General features: G+C 42.3%; 1 protein-coding gene across 2 annotated transcripts in view; it reads left to right on the forward strand.

Annotated features, from left to right (window-relative positions):
- The first annotated feature begins 450 nt into the window (after window positions 1-450).
- The window catches only part of plekhh3 (pleckstrin homology, MyTH4 and FERM domain containing H3), a 35,417-nt gene continuing 8,469 nt past the window's right edge, over window positions 451-27,398 (forward strand). The window contains exons 1-5 of one of the 2 annotated variants that reach the window (XM_044180173.1): window positions 451-1,113; window positions 6,191-6,246; window positions 19,141-19,235; window positions 23,232-23,414; window positions 24,740-24,897. In XM_044180173.1, coding sequence (XP_044036108.1) covers window positions 979-1,113; window positions 6,191-6,246; window positions 19,141-19,235; window positions 23,232-23,414; window positions 24,740-24,897 — 627 coding nt within the window. In that variant the 5' untranslated portion in view covers window positions 451-978. The remainder of the gene's footprint in view (window positions 1,114-6,190; window positions 6,247-19,140; window positions 19,236-23,231; window positions 23,415-24,739; window positions 24,898-27,398) is intronic. The other variant, XM_044180174.1, reaches the window with a different exon arrangement.

Genomic DNA, 27,398 nt, shown 5'->3' on the forward strand with positions numbered 1-27,398 from the left:
CTTAAAATTTTGATTTAATTACACATAGCCTATTCAGATGTGTAATTTTCATATCTGTAACTGTAGGTCAGTTTAATTTATATTGTAGCATATTAAAATAAGGCAGGAGATTTGAAAGACCACACATTCTGATTCTGATAATTTAAGTTTATTTACATTCACTATTGAGTATAATTCCCTGTGTGAATACTACAGATACCACAGGCTGATTAAAAAATTACCCTTACTAATGAGTATACCACAGACAGTACTGCCTGGATATCATGGTGTTTTGGATGATTTGATTGCTATCATCTAGGCTACCAAAGGAGGTATGATATTTTGTAAGTGTGGAGGGGTGTGCGTTGTGGGCGTGTCATTCCAGGGAGTGTCTGTGTTCATCCAATCAAACATTAGACTTGAGGTCGGTGGGCGTGGTCGCTCCTCCTACACTATCCTGTCCCAGCTGCAGCACGCTTTTGTTCAAACTCAGAAGTCAGACAGTCGGCTCCTATCAGAGGTGCCCTTATCAAATGAGTTTGTAGAACACTGACAACAACAGTGTCGCTCTTGTCAAGCGCATTCAACTCGATGTAGTTTTAACCTAAGGTGCCAGTTTTGGAAACTACATATGTTTTTGTTGTAATTTGGTCGTGTTAAGTTGTTCAAACAGGGACAGCAAGGTGTCGTGATCGAAGCAACTGGAGTCCTGGAAGGGGGGAGGATTTTCCTTGAACCAGTTCTCTCTCGGTTTTGTTGGTTGTAGTATGACTACTGTCATGTACGGTTAGCAGACATTTTAGATGTTCTTTTGACAGAAAGGAGAGAGTAAGCTTATGCTACCCTTCATCCTCCTCGCTGGATATCTATGGAGAGGGTGTCTCCATAGGGCTGTATGCTCTCACGCAGTTCTTGGAGTTACTTGCGGCCGAGACAACACCGTGAGTGTTGAATTCACCGATCTGGATAGCAGAAAACGAGACACTTAACCTCATTTGAATGCCTTTGCAAGGAGTTTGCTGGTTTCTGTGCTGCAGGCAGGGCTTCAGTTTGCTCGGACGGGACTATGGGGAGAAAGAGGAGGAAGAGTCTTTTGAATTGCGCAACAAGGAGGACTTGACTCCCAATGGACGGGTAAAAACTTTCCACCTGCACAAGACAAGAACAACTCCTGTGCATGAATACTTTATAGCATTATTTTATTGTATATATACATTTAAAATGTCACGTTGTCTAGTGACTGTAAAAACTGTCCTGTACGTCTTGCACATTATAACTTGAACATTTCATAAAACAGGGTCAACTTCAGGACCATAATTTCAGTTTTGTGAAAACATATGTTTACAGTTGTTGATATGAAAAGTAAATAGTATTTGATTTTCAAGGTATGATAAGAAAGGCAACCTGTGTTCATAAGATTGCCCATATTTTGAAGTAGCAAGCCACAGTTTTCACATGTTGGCTGTTGACTTTGCTGTCTGTGGGAATCATCAACTTGCTAACCCTAACCCTTCAATACAAGCCTCTATAACAGATGCAGGATATTGTAGCCTATGTGCTGCTGCTGCTGCTGCTGCTGCTGCTGCTGGCCAGTTTGACATTCAGGTTTGCATGGTCTTGGAGGCTCAGGCAACATTGAGCAATCCCCCCCCCCCACACACACACACACTCTGATGCAAGCTGTAAAACCCAGTGTGTTGAACTGATCTTGTGTGTTTGGCCTCCGTCCGCTCAATTGCAAATAAGACTGCAGCCTTGTCTTCTCTGTAATGTTAGTCATCTGATCAGGCACAGAGAGTTCAGCATTGTCCACCCACTTGTGAGGGGGCATTGTTGCCTTGAACTGAGGTCTCTATCTGTATGACTCAACGTACAGCTCTTTATATACAGTCTCTTAGAAAAATCCACCCTTAAATATTTATTGGATTGTGCGCTAGTCCTCACATAAGACTCACTCTTTTTAAGGTGAATGTTCTCATACATTTTTGATCTTTGACTCCAGTGCAAGATTAATTTTCATTTTGTGTTATTTGGTATCATAGGCCTAGGTATTCTGTGCTGCTAAGACATGGCTTCGACTAACAGCATGGCCTTGTAGATTAAAGTATTACCACCTGGAGCCACTACTTGCATAGCCTGCTTATCTATTTATTGGCTCTTTTGTCTGCTTGCAACCAGCCAGTGCGACACCACAGCGATTTGCATGAAAACGTTGGGAACAGATAAGTTACACAGTTATTGCCTCAACAGAAGTCTAACAGTACCAGCAGCCTCCAGATAAGAGCAACATCTGTTGCTCAGGGGTATCCAGAGAGGTGTTGGTGTGTAGCACTCTTCTTCTTGGCAAACAACCCTGTCTTGGTCATAGTGTACCGTCTGCCCGGCCATTCGTGGTCAAAGGAACCCAACTGTGCTCCATATTCACGATCAATACAAGATCATAGTCAAGACGCAGAGATCTCCTTTTCCTGTAACTTTCCCCTCATTAAAATGCAACCTATAATCCATCTCCAGAATTGTGCTCCTGTGGGTGGCTTGAGTTTAACGTTGGTTTATTGAATTGTAGATGTGTTGTTTGGAGAAGAATGTGGCTCTTTATGGGAAGATGACCTTGTTTAAAGGATTGAGCTCTGGCCTATCCTTAGTCTCTCTTAAAGATAAGTTACATAGGATAATGCTTATTCCTGAGGCCAGTTCAAATTTGTGAAACTGATGTAATTTTTACACAAGAATAATTCCTATCATTTTTTGGTATAAGCATATGTATGGCAGTGCAAAACAGACTAATGTGAAGCTCATAATGCTTTTGTGTTTAGAGCTGCTCTCTCCTCTACAGTGGTGTTAAATGTGGTGTTAGATAACTGATTTAGAATCTTGATTCTATTGCTTTCTTGCTCGTAAATATTCATAAATGTGAATTGACTTGTAATGAGCCATAAAAATGATAGTGTGCCTGTATTAATCTGAGTGATATATTATCCTTTGAGTCTTAATCTATAATGTGGTTAGGCCAGTTTATTAGATTACTTTCTAATGGGAGGAACCACTTTGACTGATGTAATTGACAGCATTTTACCTAGTAACCAAAGGCAGTAAACTGCTCTTTCGGACTAAACAAGCCTTTTTTGTTAGAATAAATCCACCCAGGTGTTCTGAAATTATTGATTGTTGATTCCCTGATCAATCCATATCCGCAAATCCTGTTTGAATCTTGATCTGTGTCACTGGTTTATGCTTGGTATTGTAACTCTGTGTCAATAGTTCATGCTGAGCCAATAATTAAGACCACAGCTGAATCACTCTAAGCCAATATCATCAGCTGACCCACTCTTAGCCAATGCAATTCGTTATGCAGCCCAGAGCCCCTCCTCTCAGAATATACTGGTACTGTTTGGCTTTCCATGGTGTCAGCGGGGGGGTGGGCGGAGAGTTGAAGATGGTCTACAATTATTCCCAGGGAAAGCCCCTCAGGGCTACGTTCCATCATTTACCCAGAGAGCTCCATTTCATCCAGAGCTTGACAAGCCATATTTTCAGACAGCAGGTCAGACCTCCCTGGGTGTAGGTGTGTGTATGTGTGTCTTTTGGGCTTCGTAACACTAAAATACTCCATTTAGTAGGCCTCTGTCCAGTTCCTGCCAGGGATGACCACATTAACCCACAGGTCTGGTGGAGTCTCCCTCGCTCAAGAAATCCAACCCTCCTACCCCTGATCTTCCAACATGCTGCCAGAGCATGCCACGATGTGTAGCATCCACAGCACAAAAGCCATAGGCGACACACTGTTCCTTGCCAGGACTCTTCTCACTGAGGTTGGAATCATGAGTCAGTGCTGACGTTTGTGTAGGCTTGGCCCTCAAGAGCACAGGGCCATGTCAGAACCCTTTCCCTGCATGTTTACAGTCTTCATTCAAAGAAACTGCTCTCCAACAGCTGCCCAAACAGTCACACTGAGCTGAATGCATCCAGTGTTGGGACAGCAAGGCACTAATTTTAGGACAGGACATCCGTCATTCTCTCTTCTTTCCATGTTTCCACTGAAACTTTATTCAGTTTTTATGTAACATGAAGTCACGTTTACCAATAAACTACCACCACAGAGTGTTTAGGCCTGCACAGTTGTAAGTGTGGGCTGGAGTACCGCAGTGCGTCCTGTTACTTGGAACAAATGGGCACAGTCCGGCTACGCTGAGAGCGGGTCCCATTAATCGTTACTACTGCCCTCTGTCTTCAGAGGTGTCACGGTACGCTGGTTTATATTTGGTTTCCGTTGCGTCTCTGCCTCACCACCTCCAGGCCACACATCTGGTCTTCAGGCCGACACTGGCTGAGCCCAAGCATTTCCTCCTGGTTACTCAGCCTCCCAGGAGAGCTGAAGGGAGAGAGGGGTGGGAGGGAGGGGAAGGGAGGGGGGGCGGAAGTCAGCCACGGAACGAACACATCACGGCATCTTTCCCTCTTTCCCTCCATGCTCTACTCTAGTCTGGAGTGATTCATCCCCTGCCCGTCCAAAGGGAGAGCTTTTGCCAGGGCTCTGCATCGCACGCTATCCTTGTTCCTTATCCCACAGCTCATTAACTTTATTGGAAAGATATTTTTTCTGTAAATTGTCACATTTTGTGGAGAATTACTCAAAATATTCTAACTTGATCTACCTGACCAATTAGTTTATTGAACCTCTGATTAGTTTATATCATGGAATTACAGCTTTGCAGTCACTGATGTGATTAGTATTGATCTGTCATTTTCAGACATGGCTGTCTGAATTTTCTTCTCTGGGGCTGTTGGCTTGGATAAATCATTTATGGTTAACAGACAGGGGTAGCGAATTACCGTACACACTTCCATTCACAAGTCGCTTTCTGACACTGTTCAGTTATTCTTGCCTGTCTGGTTTGACATTAACAGTACCTCTCCCTGAGTTAAACATTAATCAAATCTCATTATCCAAACCCTCATCTTTTACTCATTTGCTTCAGAATCCATCTACCTTATAAATATAACACTCCATACTAGCCTATACTGCAGTTCATGTTTTCTTTGTTATTTTTGAGCCATCCAAAAAGAAGCAGTATACTTTTTTTGCAGGGCAAGGGCTATACTTAGGCAAGTTTGCCCAGTAGTAAAGTGCGGTGTGTGAACTGTGAGGGGCCCAGAGCTGACCTGGATAGTGTTTCAGGTAGGCCAACACCCCAAAGCTGGGCCGGGGCAGCCACAGGAGCTGGCTCAAGGCTGTGGCTCACAGAGACAACAAGTCAGGCCACGGAGACACACAGTGCTGCCCTGCACACCAGGGAATTAGTCCAAATTGCACACAGGCAAGCTCTGATGTCTGATGGGGTTTTCCAAGGTCAGGTTGAGAATCTAGGGGCCTGAGTGCTGTGAAAGGAAACATCCTCTCCCATCTTCTGCTTAATAGGGGAGTCCTGGAATGAAAAGTTCATTGTTCCACCCATGAAATTTGATTTTACGTGTCTGCCAGTGGCAGCCCCATTTGTTGTCAGTAGAAGCACTAACCTCAGTTTCCATGCAAAACTGATGTCCAAAAAAGAGGGAATGCGATTTGATATGAGTAGCTGGCTCGCAGTCGAGATAACTTCTCTAAGATTTAGCTCATTAGTCATTTATGTAAGATTTGTGGCTGTGTTCATCAGATAATCAAGATTAGTACACCATCATTTTACTACACAAGTGCTGTTTTTTATACAATCCCCCCAGAGGTCTCTTTGTCTTTCTCACTTGTTTTAATCAAGCTAACAGCCTTGTACCTCCAACTGTGAGACTATAAACATGAGGATAGAAAGGATGAAGGAAACTGTTTCTGTTATGAGTGCAATCTCAAAGACCAGGGTTATTTTTAGGTTAACTTCTCAGAGAAATGATTGATCTGAATAGGAGAATTTCAGGGTTTGCTGGTTGGGGTGCATGCAGCTATTGCACAAAAGATTCCTCTGTTCCCCACTCTTATATTAAATGAGCCTGTTTTGCATGTCATATTTCTCCACCAGCCCTCTTGCAAGTGAAAGCCAAGCATTACAGGAACAGAGCAGCTATGTGCTGAGACTGCCAGGAATGGCTGCAAGTTCTACTGTAACATGGCCACTGAAGGCAAACTATTGAGGGATCACTGCAACCTGTGGACTAGTACTAAGGACAGACTACTGTTTGTGTTGCTTTATCATCTATTTACCCTATTCTCTTCTGTTGACAGAGTCCAGCTGAGGTGACTGTTTCTCAACCAACTCGCACAGCCAATGGAACAAATGGGTAAGGAGAGAGAGAGAGAAACAGATTTTTTTTAAATCTGCATTTTAGGAAGTAATAGTTCCTTATTTTACTTATACTTCCTCTTCTCAGGCAGGCACATGTGTAAGTACAGGACAGTCACTTGATTTTTCACTTCATCTGCAGTGTATGTTACCTCATGGGGCTCTCCTCATGTGCCTAGCCATGACACATGTGCCTAACCTCACAATCACACACATGCTCACATGTGTATGCATTCAAGCGGTACAGACTCACATGTGTATTGACAGATGATCTGACATTTCCAAGCTGCACTGGTACTTTGATTGCTTATGGATAACCTAGATCATTGTGTCACAGTTGTAATGTAACAACAAATATAATCACTTTGTTAATTTGAAGGCTGTACACTCAAACTGCCGGTTACAAGGAACCACTATGCGTCTCACGAATAATGAAATTCAAATGGTCATGTGGTTGACAAGAGAATGCTAGTGTCAATGAAAAGGAGTGATTCATGGAGGGCTTGATCCAGACTATTAGTGCAGGACTGTGATCTCAGACAGTGATGTAGCCAGGCTCTGCTCCACTGTCTCTGGCATCATGCCCTTTCCACCACCCCCTCTTCCCCCCACCCCCGCCCCTCTTCCCTCATCTACAATCTCTACTGTACATCTGCCGACTCACAGGCATTGAGTCACAAAGCTCGACTTGTAGGACTATCATACACCACAAATGAATAGACGAGGGTCTGTAACAGCTCTCAACAAGAAGAGAGCTGCCTCAGGAAGTGGGTAGAGGAGCTGAAGCTGAGACATTTTGCTGCAGTCATACAGGACATGCTGTCTCTTGAGGCTTGAGGTAAAGAAGGAAGGGAAGACGTGAGGAGGGAAGCAGGCTAACTGGACTGGGTGACTCAGTCCTACCTCAGCAGCACTCCCAGAAGAGGTGTGGCTCGGATATGTATGTGCGTGTGTGTGTGTGTCACTTCTACAGTATAGTGGAGGTGGCCTCAGGCCGCATGGCATAATTAACTACTGGTTTTGAAGGGAGTGTGTTAAAAGCCCGGCTGTAATCATCACACTGAGTGCAGAGATTAGAGAGCGTAGTGCTTGGTCATTACCTGGCCAATGACTGGACACACCCAGTTGTATAGAGGGAAAGCCAAGCCAGGCTCTGATAAGTCCAGGCATTGTGATGTAGCAAAAGGTGCCATATCCATTTATCATCAGTCTCCTGTAACACACAGGGCAGCTCTGGTTTACTTTGTACTTTTATTGAGCTATTGAATTGAACTGTCCAGAAGGAGACATTCATCTCAACTATAAGTTTGAATAATGGCCCAGATGTCATGGTGTCGAATTGGGGGGATTTACATTTGCCCTACTAGACTGTGGTTAATATGGTAATGCTCAGATCATTCGTCATGCTGCAGGCCTGTTGTTGTTAGGGAGGAAGAAAGGCCCACCTCTGTCAAAACAGAGTAGTGGGTACAGACACACATCTGAGTGTGACCCCATTTCAGGGGTCTCCCAGAATTCCTGGTTATAATGGAGTATTACCAATGTATTTTATATATAGTATGTTAAAATTGCATGTGAATATACATTTATAGTCGCACTCAATTTTGAAAATACTATGATTTATGTGTATTATGCAGTTTGCATATTTTTTTCTCATATAGTAGCATAAGAATTACACATTGACACAATGTGGTCAAAACATCTTGCTATCACTAAACAAATGTGACATAGAATAAGCTAGTGTACATTTTCGACTGTGTACAGTAAGTAATAAGGTAGAAAGTTTTGGTTGATTTTTGTACATATTTTTCAAATCTGTACATTTTTTGAAAGATTTCTTTTACAAGATAGACTTATATAATTGTGATAACTGACAGTTTATATTCAGATTCATATTCAAACATACTACAATACAGTGGATTGTTATATTTTAACTCAGGTCAGAAAAGAGAAAACTGCTCTTTAAGTTGACATATGTGTAACTGCTGAGACTGATTGGGAGAGGCTAGGAACAGTTTTCAAACTTTATTTTTCAAATGATAATATTAGTTTGGCCTCTGTCAGGAGTCCTGTAATAGATTTGTTGTGTGTTTGCACACACACCTCTCTCAGTCGTAGGAGGGTGTGTGTGATGGACATATCTCTGCAGGCAGACAGCACAAGGTCTCCCCTGTCTGTCTCTCAGTCAGCACAAAGTGCCAAGCAGCTTGCTCCCTCCTGCTGTGCTCACACTCAAATCTGTCTTACATCATCACTATTTTTTCATCCCCACTATCCTGATTCTCAAGTTCCTTCTCATAGCTGGGGCAGAGCAGAGTACAAACTGTACCAGAAGGAAAGTGGACACTTGAGGACGTCTCCATCTCGCTTTCTGACCATTTATTCTGTCTGCTTTCTCATTAGCTCCCCTTCTTCTTTGACAGTAAAAAACTTGACATTTTTGGTGTACGCTGCCAGGCTGTAATGGCTGAAAGAGACCAGTGTTTCAGAATGTATTTCATGTGTGTGAATTTATGTGTGTGTGAGAGTATGTGTGTGTGCATGAAACACGTGGGTGTTTGCGTGAAAAGCTTAGATGTGGGCCCCATGATAATTGCCTGTCTGAGTGTCTATCAGCCTGTTTGTTAACCACCCAACCATCACAAACTGGCCCTGTTTACAACATCAGCAAATATAGAAAGTTTTAATTCACATCACTAAGTTTCACCATCAGAGTGACTTTATTTAAACTCAGAAGTCACTAACTCTCTATCATAAAATTCCTTGCTGATCAACACTCTGTCCTTCAGTCACAAACTCAGACTTCCTGTCACACACACGTCCCCCTCCTCCTTTTTCAAAACATGACTTTTTTTCCTCTCCCCTCTGCCTAGTCCAGAGTTTCTTGGCAATGGTCTTGAGTAAACAGTGTATTTTTAGCTGGGAGGTCATATAGGCCCAGTTTTAATCACCACATTCCCATTTTCCCACCAGCCCTGCTTCAGCCAGAGGCCCTTGCAGCCAGCTCATGCACTGTGGTGCAGGGGTTAGAGACTTGCGAGAGAGAAATGTATTTCTACAAAGACAAACTGATTACAGTATTTAGTGCTACAGTATGATCCACTGTATTTTAATGAAGGTTGTCAGATGTGTTATTTAACCACTGTGCTTGTTCGGATGTCTAATAAACTGTGTAACTTGATGTATGGCTGTCATTTGTGTACAGTATATGAGCCTGGACATCAACAAAAAGGCAGCTGGTTTGAAGTAATGTGTTTGAATGCCTTTTTGATCCCATCCAGGCAATTCATCAATCAGATAAATCTTTCTGTATTTCTGTGACACATCTGCACAAGAGTCATTTTTGCAACTGTGCATGTTCTTGTGGTCACAAGGACTCGCTTTGTATGCTGGAACATGTCTCTACTGTTTCCACTGCGGTCATCCAAGCCCGAGAGCAAGGACACTACTTTTCTAACTTTAATTAGCATCTCGCCGTTTTGATTAGACCCTGGACTGAAATCAATTACTCATCGCTCCAGCAGCTACCACCAGACAGACAGTTACAAACTAATTAACTCATTGTGCTGCTCATACTTGGTGGATTTAAGTGTGTCACCATTGTCACCATGAAAGGACTGCAGACAATATGCTCATCAGTTGTGGTGACCTTATTTCAGTATGTGGGAACAGCTAATATGCTGTTGATTAGAGTAAATCTGTAGCTTTATAGTGTAAATAATGCTGCATTCACAAAATGTTGGTAGAAGAACATAATAATAATAATATTAATTAATAATAAAAAAAAATGAGTTGCAGCCCTAGCTGAATCAATTGTATTAGTGTTAATGTTAAATTTTTTTTAGATGTAACTGCCAGCTATGAAGGCTTTGCAGCTATTTTGCCAATGGTTTGTTTACACTACTATAGTTCTTTTCACCAAGTGGGAGATATCGTCGCTGTCAGAAATTCTCAGTATCTCCAACTCGAAATTACAACTCAGAGGCTGACATTTTTGTCGACTTGACTGCTTGCAAACATGGCATGATGGACCAGACATACAGGTAGTGAGTTTGCACTGAAGCAGTTAAAATCCCAACAGCCTTGAGTACAGTGGCATTAAAATTAATTGGTTTCATGCTGCTAAAAAACTTAGTACCTAACCTCACAGCCACGCTTGTGTGGCTGATTAGACCTCTTCTCAGGACTGTGTAGGCGTGTACAGACTGTACTTGAGTGACATCTCCCTGCCTCTCCTGCTAGTTTTGTTGCACCTGTTAGGGCGGGACAACGTACAGCTTTATCACCCTTTTAAGTACATGGAATTTGGTGATCTCATGTAATTCCCAGTAAATCTCCACCCAACTAAACCTGAACAGAGGTTAGCCAAATCTAACTGATGACACTTCAGGATCTTTTTAATAATGCAGTAGTGTGATAAGTGTGTGACAGTGTCAAAATACCATTATTTAATTAAATATTATTATACTGTATTATGTTATTGTTGTGGGTTTTAAGTAATGTAAGCCAGTCATTTTTGGCAGATCAATATTATTTAATAGTTTGTTAGATAGAGAAAAGGTGACAAGTTAAAATGGATTTATTATTGGGATGGAATGGTAATTTTTAACCTGTAAACACATGCTTGACAATACCAATTGATTGGGAAGGAAAGAGGAAGTCCTGTTTCCAAATTGATCAGGTTGAAGGAGAGAGGACAGCAATACCTGAAAGTACTGTATACAATAGTTGGCCTGGTGTTATTTGATTGTGCTGGATACCCTAAATCGTTTTATATTTCTTTTTTTTCCTTCCACTTTCTTTTGCTATGTTTCTCTCTCTTCCTTTTCTCCAACTTGTCGAATACTTGGTTGCTTGTAGTCCCACTCACATTTGAACTCTGTATTGTTGTTGTGTTGTTTAGGTATAAAAGAAATGTGAAATTGAGAAAGCAAGGCACACACAAACTAGTAGTGGTGACAATTAGTGATGGATAGATGAGTATTGAACAGCTCATTTTATCGTCAGCCACATATCACATACTATCTAAGGGCCTCATTGGCTTTACACCATACAGTCTCTCACGTCTACAGAAGCTAGAGGACATTTACACTCACATGACTGCACAGGATGTAAATATGTGCTTTAGATTTATTATAGAATGAGATCTGTGTTGTCATAAGTATAGGGAAATATTTCCCTTCCTCTCTCAAATCATGTTTCTTCTTCATTTTCATGACTTCCCCCTCTTCTACTTTGTGAGGCAGCTAGCAGTTTATTTGCTGGGCTGAGCTGACCTATGTGATCCTACATTTTCCTCTTCACTTTCATAAACAAATAATTGTGAAGGTGTCCACATGCTGCACTTTTTCCATTTGAGGCAAAAGATATACCTTGATTTTCAATACACTTTAAGCTTCAGTAGTTGAGTAGTGTGAAATGAAGCTCCTCCTCTGCAGTAGCTGATGTTTAGTACCTGGGGGGGGGCTGTCGATGTGCACTTGCACTATTCTCCGTGCTGTCTGATCCCCATGTCAAATTGTTTCCTGCACTCCACAGGAAGTTGCCCACTGAAGGCCCCACCGTCACGGCCTCTGCTGGGGCTTCTGGGAATGTGGGGGCGGTAGCATGGGGGGTTGAGTGGAGGAGAGGGTTTTAGGGCTGTTGGCCAGCTGTGGAGATCCAAAGCTCCCACATCTACAGTGCTCAAACATTTTCCCCAAGCTGTAGAACATGTAGTTTTCTTTGTCAGCCATCTTTTATTTTGCTACACCATTGATTGGAATGTGACTGGAAAGAAAGTATAGATTGAATCGTGTCATAATTGACAAAGTTCCAAGTGCTTGTAAGGCTTGGGACACACAAGATGAGATGAGTTTTTCTGGACATGTATGGAATCATGTTATTCAGGGGGTTTTTCTGCTCCAATCCTTTAAACCCATTGGATGAGTAGTGAAACATTTTAAAGACTAAAACAAAGCAATTTCAGTTGATTTTGACTTCAGGTATCCCTTTATTGAGGAGTTAAGATTTTGTTAGAGGTAAGAGTTATTGTTAAATTCTCTGATTTAGACTACAATGTGAATGTATCTTATGATACTGACACCAATTTAACAAAAGTTTCTTGCTAAAGAAATACAAGAACAATTAGTTGTCACAATAAGCAGACTTTTTTGTAGAGACAGCTTTACACTGCTATGGTCATTAGCAAGGGAGATTTTAGACATTAGCCTGGATTTTTGGACACAATGGGCAAACTGCCTCTGCTAAGGCAGCATTGAAATTGAAGGTCAGACTAGTTTGTGCTGCTAAAGGTCAAAATGTGGGTTTGGACCTGTGCTCCCTTTCAATTCCTCCTCCTCTACATGGCCTAAAAGAAGCACTGAAGTTGACTTATAAAGTATTTCAGGTTAAAGATGGGGTCAGAAAAACAGATTTGTCTGTACTAGCAGTATGGAAAAATGCCCACATTTCATAAATCTTCAGAAATGAGAACCAAGTTTGATTGAAGTCCAAGACTATTCTTCCAAGATGTACGACCATGTGTACCACATAACCTCTTCAATAAGCTGTAAAATTGAAAGTCACCTCTTCAGTTTCTATAAGACTGCTGGTTCAAATCCTGCAGCAGGTTACACCAGTTGTTTATAAATTCAGAATTGGACTAGTTATAATATTAGTGTATACTAAATTGAGATTTAGAAACGTGGAGGATTGTAATGATTTTTTTTTATTGCTCTTTTGGATGCAAGCCCATCACAGACAGTACACAATAATCCAAGGCATTGAACATAAACACCCCCGCTGTGCACAGCAGGCTATATTCTCCAGTCGAGACGTAGGTTTTCTGTAGATCTAATCCCTCTCTCATCTGGGCTACATATAGACTAACTCCTGCCTGTCTGCATGCATGTCTCCGTTATGTAGTAGGGGTTATTTACAACCTCAAATAAGAGACGTCGTCACATTTCTGTGTTTATTCTAAGGTAGGTGTCTTTGAATGCTGGGACTGTCAAAGGTCCCCGAAGGCTGCTGCTGTAGCAGGCGAGCCGGCTTAGTTATAAAGCCTGACTAAGTATAATGTGACAGGATCCTGACTCTCTCCTTCTCACTTCTGCTTTCTGGTGATGCTCTGAACCAGTTCACATACACATACAGAAAAACTGGCCCTCAATATAGAGTTTCACTGTGTCTGAACATTAGTTTAAATTAGAGACTGATGCCAATCGGTTATGATCTACAACTGAAAATACATTTCATTAAGGAAACACAATGTATGCATTTGAGCATAATATTTAAATTGAATTGGGCTTTATTGGCATGGGAAACAGATGTTAACATTGCCAAAGCATGTGTAAAATAAAAACATACATAAACAGAAGAATTGTGATATTAAAATATATACAGATAAGTAAGATAGGATCACTGTCCCTTAGGTTGTGGCATGTTGATATATATTGGGCAGCAAGATATGCCCTGTATCCTTCTCCTAGGAGTATTTTTAATTTTGAGAGGTCATTTAGCTCTTTGAAATCTGAGATTACAGAGTTGAACTTGTTAAAGTAAACATTCCTTATTTCATTGAATGTTGTACATTGTAGGAGGAAGTGCATCTCTGTCTCAACCTCAACTGTCGAACAGTGACCAATGTCTGTTTTCTTTTGGTTGCCATGATTTTTTGTGTCTTCCTTTTTTGATTGCCAGTTTGTGGTCACTGAGCCTGTATTTGGTTAGGATCTGTCTCTGTTTTCTATCTCTGACAGTAGAGAGAGATTATGCCAATTCATAATCTATTTTTAGGGCCAGATAACATTCTGATCTACGTTGGCCTTTAGTTTCTTCTTTCCAATGTTCCAAATCGGTTTCTTTACATTGCTTTATAATTTGGTTTACTCTGATTGGTGTTTGGAAAGCAGTGCTGTTGTGAGACTAGTCAGAGTGTGTCTGAGGGGGGCAGTTAGTCTCAACACCAACTGACATAGGGGACTCTTTTCTGGGCTCAACTCTTGGGTTTGGAGGGCTTTGGAACGGAGGGCCCAGTTCTGACAGTACTTTTATACTATGTCCAGCTGTTTCTGTAGTCCTTGTTCAGTAGGAGACAGTAGAACAAGGTCATCAGCGTAAAACAGAGACTTCACCTCTCTATCGAGGAGGGAGAGGCCTGGAGGAGCACACTGATCCAACTGTACAGCAAGTTAATTTATATACACATTAAATAAAGTCGGGCTTAAGTTGCAGCCCTGACGAACACCTCTTCTCTGGGTGAAGGATTCAGTTTGTTTGTCTTCAATTTTTATAGCACGCCTATTTTCCAAATACATTGATATAACCAGATCATACATTTTGCCCCCTATACCACAATGTAAAGTCTGTAACAGAGTCCTTTATGCCAAATAGAGTCAAAAGCTTTCTTGAAGTCAATAAAACAAGCAAATATCTTACCATTTTTTGTTTGGTGTACATGTTTGTTAATTAAAGTGTGAAGGGTGTATATATGGTCGGTGGTGCAGTGTTTTTGGGAGGAAGTCAGTTTGATTTTTACTCAAGATGGACTGTTCTTCAAGGAAATCTAGTATTCTAGATTCTAGTATTTTATTTAGAATACTACAGAATAGCTTACTTAGATAACTGCTGATACAGATGCCACAGTAGTTACCAGGGTCTGATTTGTCCCCACTCTTATGAATGGGGGAGCCCTTTGCACCAGATGTCAGGAAAACATCCTGACTATAGTACGATATTGAACAACTTCAACACTGCACCCTGCATCTCTGGGGTGCTGCATATGAACATTCCTTTTTTAATGCTGTTTGGACCGCAAGCTTTTCTTGGCTGGGCCAAGTAATTGGGAAATCATGGGGGTTTTGGTTGTCTTTAATTGTTTCTTCTAATGTTTGGAGTTTTTCTTTTATAATACATTTATCTGAATTAATTAGATTTATTGGTATGTCTTTGTACAGATTTTTAATCTCGAGATGTCACCATTTTGGATGGGCAGTGCTTGTTGTTGCTTTGTGTTGAAGTTGTTCCACATATCCCAGAATTGATTTTGATTAATGGCATTTTCAATATCTTCATTTTCTTGTGGGTATAATTTTGTTTTTTGTTTCTAATTGTACGTTTATATTTGTTTAAAATGTCATTGTACTTAATGCGTAAGGCTGGGTTGTTTGGTTGGCAATGTTTTTCATTTACTATTTTTCTCAAGTCTTTTCTGATGGTCTTGCATTCTTGATCAAACCATTTGTCAGCGTTTTGCTTTTTAATAGGCTTCCATTTTTGTTTTAGAAAGTTAGCTTTAATAGCTGCCTTATGAAATATCTTCAATATCATCGATATCATCAATAGCCTTTTTACACCATCTCTGTTAGGGACATATTGATTTTGGTTATATACTGATATGTCATTCATCAGATCAGGTGAGTTCAAGGCCATGATGAATTTGTCTCTACTGCCTTGGGCCGATCTGTAAGTTGGGTTTAATTTGACCTGAGAGTTTAAAGAACACATTTATTTGGTTGTTGTCTGAAAGGGGGGATTGCTGTCTGACAGTGAATGCGCTGATAGTGGAGGGGTCCATGTCAGTGATTGCATAGTCTACAACACTAGACCCAAGAGCTGAGTAGTATGTGAATCTCCCTAAGTGAGTCAAGGTTGTTCCGAGGAGTGATGGTTGGTGTGGTAAACAGGGGAGACTGACCAAACACATGGTTGTTTCCCTGTGTGTCGATGACATCAGGTTCACTTCCTGTTCGTCCGATCTCCAGTTAGCAGCATGTTTCCCTGGGCCTGGAAATAGGGGATTTCTGAGTGGATTGTTTCAAAAATGTCTTCTTCGAAATAAGCAGAATCTACTGGGGGTATGTAAATGGCACAGAGATATAGGTTTCTATCAGTTATGCCCAGGCTTTAGATCAAAGCCTGGGCATGGAGGGGAGGTGGGGGGTGGGGTGATCCTGGGATCTAAAGGGATCTAAAGTTGCAGGTAGAGGAGGGGCTGGGGGCATTGCATCCCAGGGCCGTGTCTTTGAGAGTCTTTGCAAATATCTACACTCTCTGTGTAGAGTCCATCATAGAGGTCCCAGGTGCCAGTGGTTGGGTGGAGGGCCAGGTGGACGTAGGGTAAGGTGGCACATCCTCTTCTGATCTCCATATTAATGTCATGGATGACATGAGAAGGGGTGTCTGCCCTAGGCAGTAAGGTGGAGACCACAATGCAGGTGTCAGGGAACTCCCTACTGGCCTGCTCCGCCATCTTCCTCACTGCCTCAGCTGTGTCTTTACGGAGGCTGTGTTGGTCATTTGTTCCTGTGTGGATCACCAGGCATTGAGAGCTTTTGAGGGTCTCCTTTTTCAAAAACTTCATTGTCTGGCCTGTGGTGCTGCAGCATTTAGATAACACTTTCTTACCAGGAAAAAGCTTGTTTGTGACCAGGAATTTCTCATTAGAATCAGTCAGCAGGACCACTTGTGGGGCTTCCTCTTCAGGCTAAGTGGAAGGAAGCTGGAATGGGCAGAGCTGGTTGTTGGCAACTGGCTGTGTGGATGTATCAGCAGGTGCCAAGGTGTTGTTGGGCTGAATGCAGAGCAAAGAGGGTGGGACAGAGACAAGACAGGGGTTTGAGACACTTGTGTCTCAGTACTTGTCATTGTGGGGACTGATGAGAGTTGGTGTGTCAGGTGTCTTTATTCTCAGCATCCTCCTTCACTTTGGCTAATTGAGCACGGAGCAAACTGGTTTCTTGTTTGGGTGCCTCTAGACTTCCTCTGAGGTCAGATGTCAAGCCTTGGTTGTCTGTCTTTAGCTGCTGGAGCTCCTCTTTAAGCTGCTGTAGAGTGGTGCCTGGGTGGTCAGACTGCCTGGCTTGGGTCAGCTCTTTGAATCCAGCAAAGTCCAGCTCCAGTAGGGCCATACTTTCCTTCAGCTTGTTGGTGGTGCTGGCAGGTGTGGGAGGAGTAGAGATTAACAAGGTGGTGGGGTTCCCTAATGGGCTCTCATTACCTTCACTGTCAGAGGAGACATTCATCCTCTTGGTGTCCACCTCAGCTTTCAACACGGAAATGCCTCTTGAAAGGACTCCAGGTGTGCTTCATTCCCTTGGACCATGACCTTTCCTTTGGTGTAGTATGTGATGGTAAGCATAGGATCATCCTTGTCAAGGTGTTCATCTTTACAGATCTTTAATTTGCCTCCTGAGCCAATGCCCTCGCTGGATACATATGCATAATTGCTGCACAGTATCTTTCCAGATGTAGATGTAATCAGTGAAGAATATGAGGTTGTTCTTCTTCCTTACGGACACTTACGGAGTGTCTTCTCCTTGTGTTTCTCCCTAGCTGTTCCACTTTTACATTTAGCAGGGCACTGAATATCCTTGCTCTTTACTCTGAGAGCTGAGCTGTGCTGTGCTGCCTTCTGATTGGTTTCCATGGCGACGACTTGTTTACTCCAAGAGGAACTAGGCTAACTATTTACTTTGCTAGCTTTTCTAGCCTACGGACAATGGCAAAAAACTGAACTATGTACAGTTTACAAGATATATTAATGTTACCAACAAGGATCCTTTAATTTCTTTTTCTCTTCTGTTAGCTTCTTTAATGCAGTTTCTCCTTTGGAATGTTGGTAACAGTTGCTAGTTAGCTTGACTATTAGCCAGTTGTTTTGATTTTAAAAATATATCCAAAGATGATATTTCCTCTTCTGTTCTTGTTGATTAATGGAGTTACCTCTTCTTTGGAGTCCTTTCTGAAGATTATTTCGAAGGTAATTTTGCAAAATGTCCCACTTTTTTAGGTCCAAGTTTGAGAAGTATTCAGGAGCTCATCTTTGGTGCAGCTGCTCTCATGGAATTCTCACCATTAATAATAGGCACTATTTGAGAGTAATTTCACAGAGGTCAACATGATAAACCATAGTATAGACAGGATCAGGTCAACACACACAAAAAGAAAGGAAATGGCTTCTGCAGTAATGTAAGCTGAGTCAAAGTAGATAAGGCTATATTCAGACTCATTGATTACTGCTGCCTTCCGTTAGGAGGAGCCCTCCGGAATTATCAGATCAATAATGACATAAATCAGCGGGTGAAGGAGTAGTTAACTAGAGGCCAAATATCCTGGGAGGGAGGGCTTGTTTAATTTCCTGAGCAATGAGCCCAGGAGGAGGAGGACATGAAGGAAGGAGGGGTTTGTCACTTGTACCTCACATGCTAGTTAGACCCAGGAAATAGAGAAAATAAATGATTAATTAGATAAATAAATGTGGAGCGATAACGCCTCTAAACAACCTAATAGACTGGAAATGGGCCTTGGACTGACATAACAAAGTCTGAATTTGTCCACAACATTGCCTGACCAGATGTTGAAGTGTAATTGTATGTGGAGGTAGCTGCAAACGTGATCATGATGCATTAAAGTAGGAAAGAAAGAAGGTTCAGCAGATTTACAGATGTTTTTGGTTTTAACTATCCAAGGCTGTGACCTCTTGAACCGTCTGCCTTCCTCTGACCGGCGTGAGCTTGGCTGGCTGGGAGTCAGGCCGGCGTCGCTCTGTCATGTTTATTTTAAGTCGCTTGCTCAGCTTGGCGGCCAAAGTGATAAAAGAGAGACGAGCTGTCCACAGTGGCTTGGTATGTATCAGTGTGTGTTTGTGTGCTTGCGTGCTGCTAGGGAGGGAAAGTGGCAGAACGCTTGAGGACAGATATTCGTGGCACTTCTTCCATTCCCCCCTGTGTGACCCCCACCTAAGAGTATCAGAGAGACTTGTAGTTGGCATAGTGTCACATGGGGGGTTCACAGCCAACTGTGTGTCTCTGGGCCAATTAGCTATCCAATGGGAGGGAGTAGTCAGGGCAAGACTTGAGTTAAGAGGGAAGCTGAGTTATTTACATTCTCTTTCTGCTTCTCCACACAGGCACACTGTCTCAGAGGTGTCTGAAGAGATGAAGAGCCTGATCATTGAGAAGAATAAGATGGGCCTAGAGGAAGACCCTGAACTGCTGGTCAAAGGTGAGTCTGACTCACACAACAAACACGGCATATAACACCACCATTACTCTGGTCCTCCTTTGACTGAATGCATCTACCTGCTTTGTTCAGTTGTGGTGAACTGAACATAAGCTGATTAATCAGTTAGTCAATCAACAGAAAATTTTGATTAGCATTTAATTATTTAAGCAAAAATGCTAAACATCCAGCTTCTTAAATGCAAGAATCTGCTGCTTTTTTATTTTATATTAATGCAAACTGAATACCTTTGTGTTTTGGACTGTCGGTTAGATAACGTCATCGTCTTAGGCCCTTAGAAATTGTAATTGGCATTTTTCACAATTTTTTGATATTTTACAGACTTAACATTTAATAGATCAATCAAAAAACTATCCATAGATTAATCAATAATGTAAATAATCTTTAGTTGCAACTTTGTCCTTCAGTTAATACTTTGTCCTTCAGTTAATAAATGAGTTCCCTGCAAGGCTAGGTTGGCGCTGTTCATCTCATTAAGTATAGTATATATTTCATTACCCTAATTGTCTCCTAATAAGTACTGTCACAGCTCCATGCTGCGCTGTTGCCCCGTAGCCAACCCCTCTCTGACCACATGTGGCCCACAGCTGCTCCCACTCTCCCCCCCGCTCTGTGTTCATGTAAGGATAGCTACTGGCATCAGGAGCGCCAACTTGGGTGATGCTATTGAGGAATGATCTCATAAGATATTTCTGTGTGAATTTCTTTTTCTTTTTCTTTCTGCTTGGCCTGCTATTGAAAGGGAGCAGTAATATGCCAGCACTTGGATAAGTTACGTCCTGTTTGGAATGGCGGCAGTCATATTGCCTAATTCTGACAGCAGTTACTATGCGCCTTTGGCTAGTGCCCCTCCCTTACTGCTGTCCCCTCTCTGTCCCTGTCTCACTGTTGGAGGAGAAGATTTTCCCTCCAAAACAGAGGACAGCTACTTTCCTAGGGCCACTGATTATACTGTCACTTGGGATTTCAGCTTTTTCACCACAGCCCCATCCTTTAACCAACCACACTATTACAGTTACCATAAGACACCTCAGGGCATTACATAATACCTCTTATTGCTCTATTTGTTGCATAAGGATATATTTTCAATAGGTCCTCCATTAGGGCCTTTCTCCTTGTTCAGTATGTTTTTTCAGCAGGACGTCCTGAGTCTATATGACCACCAGTATTCCAGATATAGACTGATGATGGGAGGATGAATTGTAATACCCATGGAGTGGTGACAAAAAGAGATGTTAAGACATTGGTTTATTGGCATTCCTTTGTTGATTTACAGTTAAAATCTGCTCCTCCTTGCATGATGCAGAGCTTCTCATGCTCTGTTTGATCCAAAAAGGGAAAAAAGTTTAATTATGAGTTTGTTGTACATAAATGTAAAGTTCAGGTCCAATTAATAATTCATAATATTTCAAAGGCAAATCTGTCGTCCTTTTAAAGTGCTTTTTAAAATTCCAAAATATGAATTTATGAACACCCAGCTGACAACATTAGCAGACCTAACAATCTTTGGTCACCACAGGACTTTGACAGAGCAAGGTAAATAATATCTATACTGTCATAATTTCTGTCTGATTTTAGACTTTTAACTTGAAAACTTTGAATATGAAGCCAATCGTATGGCTTTTGGTTCAGGGGCTGACCTGAGAGTTAAAGAGGAAAATGTTTGCCTAAAGTGAAATAGTTTTTTTGGGAAATGCCAGTATGTGCATGAAACAAATTTTAGATTTGAACTTTGAAGTGAGGTGTCTTTTTATTTGCAGTGCTTATATTTCATTATAATGGAACAAACCTTCCGTACTCAGAGTAAGTACCGCCTTGCGGTAAAGAGATGGAAATGCACAGAGAGAGATTGTTTGCTCAATCTGTGTTTAAGGGGGTAGGGCATTGGGGGTCAGGGTTCACAAATGAAACAAATTAAGGGCGAGCTTTGGCCCCCAGGGGACACATCAGCAGGCCACAGAGATGGGATCCAGATGTGGGACCATGGGAGGGTTATACAGGGGGGTCCCAGTACTCTGCTGCTCTTTATGTCTCTCTCCTTTTTCGCCTTTCCTTATCACACTGTTTAAAGTTCCCAAAAAGAGCAGCAACTGCGGGACATCCTATGTCTGTGACAGAGGCGTCAAGGTAGCAGGCATGCCCTTCTCTCCATGTCTCTCACCCAGTCAGCCTGTCTGCCTCCCCCGTCCCACAACCAGGCTGTCAGCAAACTCAGCCTGACTTACCTCATGGTTTTTATTTATCCATTTCACGTTTTGATGCTGCACCCCTCTGATGTGGTGTTAAGTATCTCCAGGGTTTTTGCTTTGGGCTATATTGGGTGGGTTTATGGTGGGTTCAAACCTGCCACTTATATCATATAGAAGCATTGCCCCCCTTCTCTCTCTTTATTTTTATTTTGAAGTAGCAGTGAGGCAGTGGACGCTTTGCACTGCCTAGGAAAACCACTTTGAGGCAAGGACAAAAACAGGGAGAGAAGAGAAATGAGGGAGATGAAAGTAAATAGAAAGAGAGTGAGAGCAGAAGGAAGAAGGATGCAGGCAAAATGAGTGCTGACTAACAGGTGGCACACAGCTTGCTAACCACAGAGGAAGTTGTGATGCTGGTGTGGCGTCATTGCTGTTTTCACAGGGTAGGAAGCTAAAGGTACATTGCCTAATTGTTCCTTTTAAAACCACTCTCAAATATGGACGCACAAGCCATATGAACACACATGCACAGCCACCCCACAAGTGGCACACTGCCAGTGTATAGCAGGGCCCTGCCCCCGCAGATGGTCCCACCCTGCCTAGTATTGGTGCCAGCCTCTTCATCAGACCTCTGGACGAACTATGACCCCCTACAAGCACTCTTCAGTCCTCCTCTGTCTGTTTCTCTCCAGGCAGCAACTGGACAGAGCTCTGCCAAACTAGTTTATTTATCTACTTTAAGATTAAATATTTATGAGGGACAATTTGCACACATAGCTGAGAGGGGGGAGAAGAGGTTCACTGCTGTTTGGGAACAGTGGATCTGGGCTGTTGCTGTCTTTCCAAATACTCAGGACTTTGGGAACACAAGAGTTTTGCATAGTAGAGCCAGGCCTGGCAAGCCCAATGGGCATGCCTATGAGCTGGCTGAAGGCATGGCTGTTTTACTCTGTTTGTCTCTCTCTGTCACACTGTTCCAGTACACACACATACACTCTCTCTCTCTCACTCTCTCTTTCTCTCACTCGCTCTCTCTATCTCCTTTTCTCACTCTGTCAACCTTTTAAAGTGGTAACTATGTTGGCTTTAATGCCTATGCCATTAGCTGGCTGTATTTTTATCCCCTAGTGTTTACCCCAACAAGGCAGTCACATACAGACTGCGACAAACTTTATGGACAATTACATGCCTTTGGGATTATTCTTGTGGAAGACATGGTGCGGCAGCACTGGTTTAGTAGCTCCATGACTAGCCCACCTACCGCCCAGACCTTTCAAGGGAAATGCTTGTCCTGGTGTGTAGGTACTGTGCAAATAAGGCTTTGTCTTATAGCATAATAAAATGAGTGCCAGAAAGTATTGGTAAAGTCAAACTGAAATGCATTTTCATTATTTGACAATTTAGTTGATGCTGGCAAAACAAAAAAAGGGTATAGAGTATATTTCTCAAAGTAATGTATTGGAAAAAGTATTGTTTTGTTATCAATATCGAAACTGGGGTCTTGGCATGAGTATCAAAACATTTCAAACAATACCCAGCCTCAGTGATGTAGGGGGCTTATATTGGCATGTAGAGCTGCAAGTAATTTGAACCATCAAATGGTTGGCATTTTTGCTTTAAAAATGACTTAAACCATGAATCTATTATCAAAATAGATTAATTTTCTGTCATTCGACCAAGTGATTATTTGAATAATTGTTGCAGTTCAACTGGTATGTATAAGAGCCACAGTGTTATTTAATTTTGAAGTTGAGTTGTCCTATGACACGTGTGTGTATCTTATTTAAAGGGTGGCTGTTGCGGGAGGTGCGAGGCAACTGGATCAAGCAACGTCGGTACTGGTTCGTGCTGAGCCAGGACTCCCTCGACTACTACAGTGGACCAGAGAAAGGAGCCCGCAGACTGGGCACTCTGGTCCTCACCAACCTCTGCTCTGTCATCTGGCCAGACAAGCAGACATACAAGGAGACGGGTGAGGGGAACACAGACAGGCTGATGCATAACTGACTCATGCTCATGTATACTGGCCTTTAATCTCTGTAGTCCAGTAAGACCTGTGTTAATTCCCTATGTGGTGCAGTGATCACAGACATTTTCAAAAATTCCTAGGAAGTTGATCTGGGTTTTTTGATATGTAAGTGACGTTTTTTGGTACCTTTTCCCTTCCCATGAGTGCTGTTATTCTGAGTAAGTGGGAAGCCCCAGCTGTGTTGACGGTTGGTCTAGAAACCTCACAATTGAGTAATCAGCGGGGGCATCTCCTTTCCCTTTCTGGGATGAAAGAAACAAAAGAGAGAGAATAAAGTGGAAAGTCTTTGCTGTACGGGAAGAGACACAGAAATGACTTGTCCTTTTTGAGTCTCTGTATTAGTAAAAACTTGTCGCCCTCTGTCTACGTCTGTCTGTCTGCCTGTTCGTCAATGGAGGGGATTATGTCCTGCTGACTTCACCAAACCACTTAAAATGTCCAAGCCATTGTATAAACCCAAACGCAAACATAGTTCTTACTAACTCAATATGCTAGGGGACTTTTCTGGACAGAAGTGCGCTTTCAACAGTGGCTTTGTCCCAAGCTCTGTTGGCTGTTTCACTACTGAATAACTTTGTGTTCCTCCTAAGCCACTGAGAAATTTGTCACATAAGAGTTGCATGAAATATTTACTTCCTCTGTGTATTTTCTGCTAGTTACCATGAAATATTAGTTCCCTCTACGGGTTCCATCTTCGGCATCATTGACCCTTTAAAGCAGAGTTAATGTAAGGGCACCAAACAGTTTCAAAGTGGGCAATGGCAATACCACTATGTCATAATCTCAGTTGTAAAACCTCCTTAATTTTGGGATTGTACTTCACCAAGAACCTAAACAAAAAAGGATGTGGTAACAAGTCATGTAGCAGGAAAGCCCACTAATAGCCGTGGGGCTGCAGATCAGACCAGGCTGCCTCGGGTATTTCTAATACTTCCTCTGCACAAGGAGAAAGCATGCCTTTTTTCACTTTTATTGCAGGTTGTCCAAGAGGAGACTCACTGAGGAGTTTAACACTTGTGTCCTAAATCATCTGTAGAATAACTGTTATTGTTTGGTTTTGTCGTGGTCTGAGGTTCCTCTCAGGCTGACTTTTGATCCTGTGTGAAACCGAGAGAGGAAGTTAGGGAGAGGGAGTCACGCCAGATATGCAGGGTGTCCCGTGCAGAGAACATTTCACTGTTCTCTTCCCCATTTGCTTAGATGAGGTGCAGTTTGAATTTCAAGTGCCAATCACATAAAATGCAATCTTTTTTGTATGTTTCTTTTAGGCTACTGGAGCATCACAGTATATGGGCGGAAGCACTGCTACAGGCTGTACACCAAGCACTTCAACGAGGCTGTGCACTGGGCATGTGCCATCCAGAAAATCATTGATACCAAAGCACCAGTGGAAACACCAACACAGCTCCTGATTCGAGACATCGAGGTGGGCCACACAACAGACACACAAACACATATACACACAGTTTCCCTCCCCCGCTCTGTTACCATGAAAACCACACAGCCTCATTGGGCCAGGAGTCAAACGTTTCCTCTGCTTGCCTTTCTCTTTTGAATGACCTCATCTTATTCCACCACACTGGGACAGGACATAATAACAGACCTGATGCAGAGAGGTCATTTCAAGATAAAGGCAATTCCACTTATTGACTTGAATTTGGATTTGTGGAATTTGAAAGGATGCTTTTTGTTTTACCTTCTCATGTGGAAGGAGAATGAAGTATGTTTATAAGGGACAGCCATATTTTTAGACCAAGGGTTGCTAGAGAGCATGGTGTGCTGGAATCTCATTGAGCAGAGAGATGACTCGTCTTGCATCAGTCTGCCCCTGGGGTGAAGAAAGGGGTAGTTTTGGCAGAGGAGGCAGAGAAGGGCTTGGCGTGAAGCAGCAGGGCCAGATAAGCAGTCCTTTGCCTGGCCTCCTGTCTCTGTAATCTCCCAACGAGAGTCTCTAATCTCAAAGAAAGTGGTTAATCTGCTAGCCTCCGTCTGCCCCTGTCTGCTTGGCCAGGAGGGGGCAAGTTTATATTCTGGAGGAACAGAGGGGGCCTGCTTTTAAAGTGCTCCTCATTCATTGTTTTGCTTTTCCCCCCTGAAGAATCGTCCTCAGTCTCTCTCTCTCTCACACTCTCTCTGTCTGTTGCATTCTCTCTCCCTCACCTTTACACACAGGCACACTTTCTCAAATAGGCTAGGCATTTTCCCTCTCTAGTGTGAGATTAGGACTGCTGCTGCAAAAATCAAAGAGAGAATGAACAGAAGAGGCTTTGTGTGAACAGGCCTGCTTGCTTATCTTTAAAGCATAGATTCATGTTCCAGCCACAGACACAAGGGAGAGCAGGGATTGCAGTTTTAGCCTTCTACCTACAGCCAGAGGCCATGTGTGAAAGAGAGAAAAATGGAGAGAAGATCTGAAGAACATATTAGATGGGTGAACTGCCACACATTCTTAAATCTGCCTCACATTACATTTAAAGGATGACTTATTACAACTTGGGTCTGTAATACCAATGTATTTACCAAGTTACTGTAATTGCTAAGATCTGGGAATGCAGTCATTTAACTAAAATGAAATCTGATGAAGCAAGAAACACAAGCAGTCAGACGATCTTACAGGTTAGCCAAACTTATTTGGAAGAGCAAACAAAGGCAAACTGTAAAACATTTTTACTAAACTGTCCAATGTAAACATCCATCACAGTTAACACAGACGTCCTGGCTCAACTCTGACCTACTGTACTTACAGTAGCTGTGAAAACACACAGTTTTCCTGTGCAGTTAGGGATTATTAGCGACATTTCAGTTGCACTCAGGTTTGGTTTTACCTTCAAATAAAGTGGTTTAGATAATCTTTAGATAAAATTCCTGGCTTGTTTACGACCTGTTTTATCATCTGACAGCTTGTGTATCTTGCCTCCACTGACCTTGTTGTAGTCTTGGCAATGTTGCTGTATTACCAGATCTTAGCAATTACTTCGGTGAGCACAATGTTATCATAACTGGTAGAAATGATGGACAAAACTGTAAAAACAAGACTGAAGTTGTAATAAACGACAACTGTCCTTATAAGTAAAAGTTCAACATTTTGGGAAATATGCTTGTTGGCTTATGTTATATCTCGTTTGTTTAATCCGTACAAAAACCGAAGTGTAAAAACGACAACTCACGTTTTGTGGGAGGTTAAGTGCTGGACTATTTCTTGGCCAGGACCAGGTCCCAGCCAAGAAATAGTCTGGAACATAACCCCCTGTAAAACGGCGAGTTGTCATTTTTACATTTTTTTTAATTAGTGAGTTTTTGAGGTGCAGGTAGGCGGATTTTGTTACCTTTGGATTCCAGTCTTTGTGCTAGTGTTAAGCTAAGTTAGTTGGCTGCTAGCTGTATCTTCATATCTACCGTGCAGACTTAAGAGTGTATCAATCTTCTCATCTGGCTTTTGGCAAGAAAGAGAATGAGTATATATCCCAAAATGTTAAACTGTGTCAGGGGAAGACCGAAGGGAATAAGAGACAGCCTATTGGCCTAACCATGTATGTACCGTGTATGAATATCATCTGGGATTTTGTGCTGCATCCCACTGTTTATGGTCCACAGAATAGCATCTTATTCCCACATTTCAAACAGACAAGCCTGTCACCAGTGTGCACCAAACACTTCAGAAGAATGTGTCAACTTTGCCCCACTAAGGAGGGGTGAAAGCAGGCTTGTCTTGTAGCCAGAGAGAAAGGGTGGCTGGTTTGGGGGGGTTGCAGAGGCAGAAGAGAGCCAGAGCAGTGGCAACGTTACTAATGAGCAACAGGTGCTGGAGGGCAGTAGCGCGGAAGCCATCTGTACTGCTCGAAGGCATCTATCCACATAGGCAGCGAAAGACACAAACACACGCACACTAAACTCATTGACATCAGCAGATAAAATATAATGTGTCAG

This window comes from Siniperca chuatsi, linkage group LG21, assembly GCF_020085105.1.
Source record: "Siniperca chuatsi isolate FFG_IHB_CAS linkage group LG21, ASM2008510v1, whole genome shotgun sequence".
NCBI classification, from domain to species: domain Eukaryota; kingdom Metazoa; phylum Chordata; class Actinopteri; order Centrarchiformes; family Sinipercidae; genus Siniperca; species Siniperca chuatsi.